Source organism: Globicephala melas, chromosome 2, assembly GCF_963455315.2.
Source record: "Globicephala melas chromosome 2, mGloMel1.2, whole genome shotgun sequence".
In the NCBI taxonomy this organism is placed as follows: domain Eukaryota; kingdom Metazoa; phylum Chordata; class Mammalia; order Artiodactyla; family Delphinidae; genus Globicephala; species Globicephala melas.
Window position 1 is genome coordinate 9,840,796 of NC_083315.2, and position 9,125 is coordinate 9,849,920.

Here is a 9,125-nt window from a genome sequence, read left to right on the forward strand (position 1 = left end):
AGAGATTAAATGCTAGGTGCAGAGCTGATGCTCAATAAATACTGGTTAATCAACGGAGCTGCATTGATTTGAAATCTCATTTCTCAGCCTATTGATAAAGCACACACAGGGGCGGTGTGGAAAGCAGGAAGCACCCGCCAGAGGAGGGAGGGAGGGCTGCAGGGAGAAGAACCCTCCCCAGCAACCTCTCGGCAGGACGATTGGCGGGGAGCCTGGAATGTGGATGCCAGTCGGCCAGGGGCACATGCTACACTATCACTGCATCCTTTACACGGGTCACGTACTTCTGTGCTCCACCTGTCTGGGGAAGGAGGAGACTCTTACTAAAATCTAGTATTTGCATTTGATTTTGAATTTCCTGAATTCTCCATGAAACGCATTTCATCCGAGTTAGCTTCTGAGAAAACTTAGTCACTTCTTTCGGCTCGATTTTCTGCCACTCACATCTCTCTCTTGGGTCACAGCGCAGAGGAGAAAGCTGCCTGAGGAAAGTCGTCCATCACCCTGTGATGGACAAGAGGGAGGAAAAATATACATTCATCTATTTCCAATGTGTGTGTGTGTGTGGGAGAGACATCTGTTTGCTTTCTAGGAAACATTTCTCCCACAGAACAACCAAAACACAGCCGGCAGGGCTCAGGGGATCGGCTGCCAGCCGGGTCCTGCAGTTGGGATGCCGAATTAGTGGTGGCAGCGTCCCCACAGCAGGGGGCGACCCCGGACAAGCCTTCACTGCAAAACACCGGCCTCCTCCTCACCTCCTGCCACAAACCAGATTCACACTCAGAAAATTCGCAGTGGTTCTCGCAGTGGATTTTAGCGTCCTACAAAAAAAGAGTCGCGTTTACTCTTTCCGTAAATAATCCCTCTCTCGGCCGAGTGCGCATCATCTCACTGAGCTCTCTCTTGCGCATCTGTCTCCGGGCAGCCAGGGTCAGGCATGGTGGTTCAGACCTGGGCTCCACCAGCTGGTGCTCATCGCGGCCAGGACAGCAACTGGGAAGATTTCTGGAAAGCTAACCTAGAAAGCTAGACTTAGACAGCATCTAACGAGCCATTCATACTGAGCAAAGACCATCGCTGTGCACTTACACCCACTAAGATCCTTTCTCGTCTGAAACGCACATATCTAAGACGGCAGTTCCCAGTACAAGAGATTTGGGTTCCAGGCCCTTTTCCGTGAGTTCTCTTCAACCTCGTCACCTCCTTTCTCCTCTCTGCGGGCCCAGTGAAGCCTGTGCAGGGACCCGAGCTAACGTCCTCGCTTAGCTTCCCTCCTGAGACTGGTTCGCTGGCCACTGAGAATGCATTAAATCCCTCCCACAGGGCAGGTACCCAGGGCGTGGGTGCTGCCTGAGGCAAATACTGGACAGCTGTTGGCCCCAACTTTTCCTCCTTCTTCCCGGACAGTCACCCCTCATTATCCGCTGGGAATTGGTTCCAAAATCCGAAGGTGCTCCAGTCTCGTATATGAAATGGCCTAGTATTCGCATATAACCTAAGCACATCCTCCCTTACGCTTTAAATCATCTCTAGATGACTTATAACTCCTAATACGATATAAATGCTATGTAAATAATTGTAAATACAATGTAAATGCTATGTAAATAGTCTGCATGCAGCAAATTCAAGTGTTGCTTTTTGGAACTTTCTGGAATTTTAAAAAAAATTTTAGATCCATGGTTGGTTGAATTCAATCCATCCACGGATGCAGGGGCCAGCTGTGTAACTAGGCCACCCTTCACAGCCTTCCAAGCAGTCAGGACCGAGTTCTAGCCAGGTGTGCCCTGTGCCCTCTCCAGACCTGGCCTTGGAACCAGTCTGGCCTCTTCCACAGCAGACGGAAGATGGTAGAGCCTAGGATGGAAGGACCCCTGAGTCACCACACAGAGGAAAGCTGCCCATCAATCAGAAAACTTGGCTCTGTACTTTATGAAACTTCTGTGTTAAATGTTTAAGATTGGGGTGATCTGTTGCAGCAGCTACAATTACCTTACCTCCTGCTGCCTCTACCTTGGGCACTGGGTGACTCAATAACACTCTGTGGGAGGAACACAAGCCTGTGAACCATCCTGCACTCACCCAGCGTCCCAAAGATGCAGAGAGGAAGACTAAAATCTTGGAAAGGAGGATGATAGCCACACGATTTTCGCCGTTTTTTACCTTTTGGATACAGTCTGAGATTTTTTTCCCCCTCCCCTTAGATGACTAGAAAAGATCTTCAGGACTTCCCTGGTGGCGCAGTGGCTAAGAATCCGCCTGCCAATGCAGGGGACACATGTTCGAGCCCTGGGCCGGGAAGATCCCACATGCCACGGAGCAACTAAGCCCGTGCGCCACAACTACTGAGCCTGCGCTCTAGGGCCCATGAGCCACAACTACTGAAGCCCCCGCGACTAGAGCCCGTGCTCTGCAACAAGAGAAGCCACCACAGTGAGAAGCCCGCGCACCACAACGAAGAGTAGCCCTGGCTCCCCGCAACTAGAGAAAGCCCGCGCACAGCAACGAAGACCCAACGCAGCCAAAAATAAATAAATAAATTACTATTTTTAAAAAAGAAAGAAAAGATCTTCAAAGGCTTCAAAACCTAAGTTCTGAACCAGGGGAGATGTACAGTGGCCTGTGAGAGCAAAGAGAAGAGGAGGGTCACCCCCTGTGTGTTCTGACAAGGTGGCCACCATCATGCCAACACTGCCAACCACGCTCCAGAATGCTTGAAGCCTCTTCTGCAACCTTGCTCTCACAGTGAGGGGTCACAGCAGATGACCCCACGTCTGCCCACGCAGCCTCTGCCATCTCTCAGCAGAGTGGGGAGCTGGTGAGTCGTCCTCATCGCCCCCTTTCATGAGGTCTGCATCTCTCTTCCATGGCAGCTCTCCCCGGGACATGCAGGTCTCTCCTGTTCTGACCATTTTCATTTATGGAAACCTGTGCTCAGGCAGGTAGAGGATGGACAGGCCTGATAAACCAGCCCCTATTGAGGTTAAAAGGACACCCATCACTGGTGGATTCCTAACCATGTAAGAACACGAAGGAATCATCTAGTCCAGGCCCTTATCCCTTAGAGAAGGAAACTGAGGCCCAAAGGAAGGGAGTGACCTGCCAAGAAATGATGCACATGGGGACAGAACCCACATGTCTTATCCTTGATTCCACACCTCTCCCCCTCTCTTGGCCTCCATCACTCTGAATGGATTTTACAGTTTTCCATGGAAAAAACTTCAAGGCTCTGATCCTCTGATACTGGGATTTGGGACATCAGCAGAGAGGCCAAAGCAGCCCTTCCCAGTGCCACCCAAACACAGGCACCGTCTGTAAACCCAAATCCAAGCATGGACTCATAAGACTCACAGGAGAACAGGGCCCAGTTTTCTCTGGGGCCATGGCTGGGAGGGAGTCCCCACTCAGCCTTCACCACCTTCCTTTCCTAGCTGTCATCTGGGAGCCCTGCATGGGCACACCTACCAATATTTGTTAATTTGATTTCCTTTCTTCACTCAACATTATCAAGGCTCGCATTGGGGTATTGAGGGGTCTATGGAACTTATTTTTTAAATAGCAATGAAGGCCCTAGAGAATTCTTATGTCTTTAAGACTGTGGCCAACCTTGGAACTCCATCAGAACTGCATGCTGAAAGGGACAAGAACCAGATTTGGCCCTGAATACTTCAGGAATATCAGGCACAAAAATCACACTTACTGAGCACTTGCTATGTGCCAGACGCCAATCCAAATACTGAAGGATGGGGTCTGAGTCATGGTTCGCGGTTATCGACGGATCGAGGAGCAATTGAGAGAGAGACAGAGAGTGGGAGAGAGATTTACTGCAGGGGTTAAAAGCAGGTACATTTGGGCTTCCCTGGTGGCGCAGTGGTTAAGAATCCACCTGCCAGGGCTTCCCTGGTGGCGCAGTGGTTGAGAGTCCACCTGCTGATGCAGGGGACACAGGTTCGTGCCCCGGTCCGGGAGGATCCCACGTGCCGCGGAGCGACTGGGACCGTGAGCCATGGCCGCTGAGCCTGCGCGTCCGGAACCTGTGCTCCGCAACGGGAGAGGCCACAACGGTGAGAGGCCCGCGTACCGCAAAAAAAAAAACAACAACAAAAACCAGGTACATTCATTCAAAGAGCTTTATGCCAAAACCAATTTTGGATGATTTTTTTTAAGTTTTAACCAATGGCTTTGACACTCTAGATAGATCAAGGAGGATGTCATTCCCCATCGCGGCTGATATTTCACTGTCAAAGTCATCTTTAGAACAGTTAAAAGTGCCCACTGGTTCCCTGGGTGCCTTGGTTCACTTTTGTTTTTACTATTTGCTGGCATGGAGGGCAGTTCCTCTTCCTCAGCGTTGGGGGTTTGGGGACCAGAGGTTCTTCATCCGTTCTGGGGGGCCACCCAGTGGCTCTTCCTTGCCATAAGAGGAGCAGGCTTACCCTGTCTTTCTGCTGCACTGTGTCTTCCGCGTGGCAGCTGAAGGCAGCACGGAAGCTCTAACAGACTCACACTCCAACTGGACAGCACCTGGACCGGAACCAGGGCGAGCGGAGGAGAGCAGAGGGGCTCCCCTGAGAGGTGAGACTGTTGTGTCTCTAGGATAACCCCCCCCACCCCCGGAGCATCAGCACAGACCACAAGGCTGGAACACCTGCAGCATTCCTCATCTGCTTCCCTGGGACATGAAGACCCTCAGGGTAGCCCTAACTGTATGACTGTCTCAAGGACACAGAGCCGGGACTGGAAGCCGTGTGGCAACTCTAGGCCTGTCAGCAGCCAGAGTGCCCCCCTCTGCTCAGTGAGGACAGCCACCCAGCCAACAGCCCAGCGACACTAAAGCAAGCCAGCGGCCACCCTTCATCCTGTGCACCTCACACCCACATGCAATAAGAACCCAAGATGACCCCCAAAAGACCCCAAAGTTTTCAGTCATATTCCTGCATGTGTGGTTTCTCCTTTAACACAGTGAAGTAGGAAGTGTGATATGGCAACGCAATCAGCATTCATTTTATTAAAGGGGTTCGGAGAAGTTAAACTAATATCCCTCTATGGACGATGTGCATAACAGATGCCCTTTTTGGCTAAGCAGAAAAACAAACCAAAACAAACAACAACAAACCGTCAAAAGAATCCACCCGAAAACATTAAAATATTCATAAGCTCTGTAAATCCTAAGAACGTGCTTTTCAAGCCCATACTGCGGTAAAATAAGACAATAGAACTACAGTGCGACAAACTCATGGACCTGATGCTCGCCGGTTAATCCTTGGAGCTTCCATCCGCATTTGCACGCCAAGTGCAGGGTTCCCCAGAAGGCTTCATCTAAATTAAATCCCTGCTGCGCTGCACCGGAGCCTCTCAGGAAGTCGGTCTGTCCCGCCAGCTCACCTTTCAGCAGGTCGATGTTCTCGGTCCTGGTTGCCGCGCTCCCGGGGCGGGACGCCGGCCGCTCACACCCACTCGGACTTGCTGGGGCCCGGGAGCGCGGCGCTTGGCGCGCAGGGCCGCTCCTCCCACCCCGGGGCCGCCGCTCCCGGCCCGGCCCCGCGCGGCTGGTCGCTGGCTGAGGACAGCGCGTCGCTCTCGTCCTCTCCTGGCAGATCTGGGTGCCCCGGCTCAGTGGGCTCCGCTGCGGGGCTGTACGCGCCCTGCCCTCCAGTCCGCAGGCCCCGGCGAGCGCGCGCCCCACGTCCCTCGGGCGCCCCGTGTCCCTCCCGCGCCGCACTCCCCGCCCCTTGACACGGCCTCCTCTGGGCCCCGCCGTGTCGCCTGCGCGTCTCCCAGCGCACGCTGCAGACCAGGTCGGCGACACTGAGCAACAAGGACAGCGCGCAGACCGCCCAGACGAAAAGCATCAGGATGGACTTCTCCGTGGGCCGAGAGACGTAACAGTCCACCACGCTGGTGCAAGGAGGGTGCGTGCACGAGAATCTCTTGGGGACCAAGAATCCGAAGAGGAGGTAATGCAGGGCACCGAAAGCTGCCTCCGTCAGGGTCCGGAGGCAGAGGTGGACCACGTAGCCCGAGGAGAAGTCCGGCACCGTCAGGCAGCGCCTGGCCCCCGGGGTCAGTCCAGGGCCGTCGTGGTCCTCCGAGTCATCATCCAGCCAGCGGGATCCACGTGCCGCCAGCTCGGCTCCTTTGTGCAGCACGTAGACGCTGAAGACGGCGGATGGAAGCAGAACAGACACGCTCTGGATCAGCCAGAACCGCAGGTGGGACACGGGGGCGAAGATGTCGTAGCAAACGTTGGCGCATCCGGGCTGCAGAGTATTGCACACGAACCTCTCCTGCTCATCCTGGTAGACCGGCGACCCGGCCAGGATGAGCACCCCCATCCTCAGCAGCACCATGAAGATAAGCCAGATCTTCCCTGGAAAGAGGCACAGGAAGGGCGCCATCACAGCCAGACAAACACATCTCCTCCTCCCAGCAACAGCTTTAAATCTTTACTGGTGCTGAGCCTGGAGAACTAAGTGTGTAAGTCACAGCAACAGTATCAGCCTGTCAGCTCATTAGACGAATGTCTAATGAGCACTTACAAGGTGTCGGACAGTGTGTTCAACTAGGCACACCTCGGAGATACTGCGGGTTCAGGTCCAGACCACCCCCCAAAAAGCGAGTCACACGGATCTTTTGGTTTCCCAGTGCATATAAAAGCTGTGTTTCCACTATACCTTGGTCTATTAAGCGTGCAATAGCATGATAAAAAACAATGCACATACCTTAAGTAAAAAGTACTTCGTTGCTAAAAATTGCTAACCATCCTCTGAGCCTTCAGCCACTGGTGGTAGTAACATCAAAGATCACTGATCACAGCTCATCAGAATAAATATAATAACAATGAAAAAGTTGGAAATATTGTGAGAATTACCAAAATGTGACACACAGACATGAAGTGAGCAAATGCTGTAGGAAAAATGGCGCCAATAGACTTGCTTGAGGCAGGGTTGCCACAAACCTTCAACTGTTAAAAAAAAAAAATGCAGTATCTGAGAAGCACCATAGAACGAGGTATGCCTGTACGTGTTTGTAAAATGCTTTGAAATTGGCAGATTTAAAGAAGCATGAATACTAAAATGTTTAATCTAGTTTGGCTAGTTCAGAGTTTGGGCTGAAAGTTCTAGAAAGAAAATTGGGCGGATGTAAATAAAGTCTTCCTCTTAAAAAGAATGAACTTTTTCAAGGATGTTAGTGCATTCCTGTAACTGTGTATAGCAAATACAAGCTACTAATTTCAGTGAGTTTTCTCTATGGTAAGAGTCCACATGATCTTTATGTAATCAGTGGGCTCTGTAGCCCTTTCATGTTGCTCTGAAGCCCTTGAAATCAAATTTCTTGAAGAACATTCAGTTTTTTAGACTCTTCAGTAATTCAGAACTCCTTCCCCCCTATTCCAGCTATTATGAATTGAAGTTTGTCTTTCTTCAATTTATCATGAATAAATGAGGCTAACATAGAAATCAAAATAACTTCCAAATCCTATTTTCATTTCATGAGTCAACTATTTTGGAGTGTGTTGAAGACCCAGTCAAAATAATTTGTAAATATTCTGTTTTGTGATGAGATACAGAAATCATCACCTGACATCAGAAAAACTAAACTCTCTTATAAACGAAGGCAGTTCAACTCAAGGACTGTGTGACCATTACGTGATAAAGTCATTAACTCAAACTTTTAAGACCAAGTTGGCTTCGACTAAAAAGCAATGAAGAAAATATCAACCACTTCACAGACATATTTTAATCCTTTTCTCAATCCCCTTTACTAGGACACCCATACCTCTCTGAAAATTTAACTTGGCTACACCAAACTCAGAAAACGTATTACTTTCTTTGTCAAAAAAATAAAAACTAAACTAAAATTGGGATTTGGTTTAAAGTGCACAGAGAACTTACTAATCTTTACGAATGGAGCTTCAAGGATAAACCCTAAAAAGATGAACAAGAAAGCTCATTCAAGGCATGAATTTCTCTAACTTTGACTGTATTGTTCCTTTTCCTGGTAACGTAGCCAGAGAAGAGTTACACAAAAATACTCCTCCCATCTGCTCAGCCCCCAAATGTCAGCAAAAAGACTCCCCTTGAGAGAAACATTGCTCACTCCCAAGACATCCTTAAAGGATGGGGGAGCCTCCTTAAATAATGGAGAATTAGAGGAAAGCTTGAGCCCTGGTTCCCTGTCCTCCAGGGATAGGCAGGCCTTACTCATGGGGGAGGGCCAGGAAAAGTGACCCAAGGCAGAACCAGTGTTCTGCAGGGGTTGGCGCTACTCACCCACCATGGTCACGTTGCAGTTTAGGGTGATGACGAGGAACCCCAGCAGGTCCAGCTGGTCCATGCTTTCAGGGGGTCACAGACTCAAGGTGGCTGGAGACTTCCGGAGCCTGTGTTCTCCAAGGAGGTGGGAAATCTTTGCAGGAAAAAATGTATCTTAGCTACAAAAGACTCCCAGGTGAGAGCTGGAGATACTAAAGGGAAGATTCAAGCCCAGGAGCACAAGGTCGTTCTTCTGTCTCTGGTTGAGACGGTCCCGAGCTGTGTGAGGCAAAGCCTTCCTGACAACTGCAGCGACCAGAGGCCAGAAGCAGCCGTCTCTCATCGTGGCTATTCTTACCCTCTTGGGACATTCCAGGCCCTTGGCAGTGCTCACGTGTCTCCACCAGGAGAGCTGATGCTTCAGGATATAAGAGAAGCGATGACGTTCATCCCAAGAAAGAAAAGTTCTGTTAACCAGCCAAGTCTCTATTAAAAAGGCGTTTCCTCCTTGAAAACATTTCCACACCACTTCTTCACTGCTTAAAGCAGCGCTAAAATGTCCATACTTCGTCTCTTCTATGAAGCATAATCCACCATAACTCGAGCCCCAAAGGATCTTGTCCTCAACTCTGAATTCCTATACCATCGGTGCCAGCAGGAATCTGCACCTGGGATGCGTGTCCCAGCATTAGGCTGTGACACAGTCATTCCGTAGCTGCTTCCTGTCTGGCTTAGTGACGAGAGCCCTTCACTCAGAGACAAAGGACCTGGATGCAAAACTGGGGGCAGCCACCTGGTCACCAGGAGTCACTGAATCTCCCGATAGCCTTGTCTTGCAGTGGGGTTTGTGGGAGACAGACATGAAATGAT

At 50.5% G+C, this 9,125-nt stretch overlaps 1 protein-coding gene across 1 annotated transcript; it reads right to left on the minus strand.

Annotated features, from left to right (window-relative positions):
* Positions 1-5,447: 5,447 nt before the first annotated feature.
* Positions 5,448-8,337, minus strand: GJD4 (gap junction protein delta 4). The gene is made up of 2 exons (XM_030837219.2): positions 8,274-8,337; positions 5,448-6,370 (listed from the first exon to the last, which is right to left on the minus strand). The coding sequence occupies exons 1-2, from the start codon at positions 8,335-8,337 to the stop codon at positions 5,448-5,450; spliced, it is 987 nt and encodes a 328-aa protein (XP_030693079.2).
* Between the last annotated feature and the right edge of the window lie 788 nt (positions 8,338-9,125).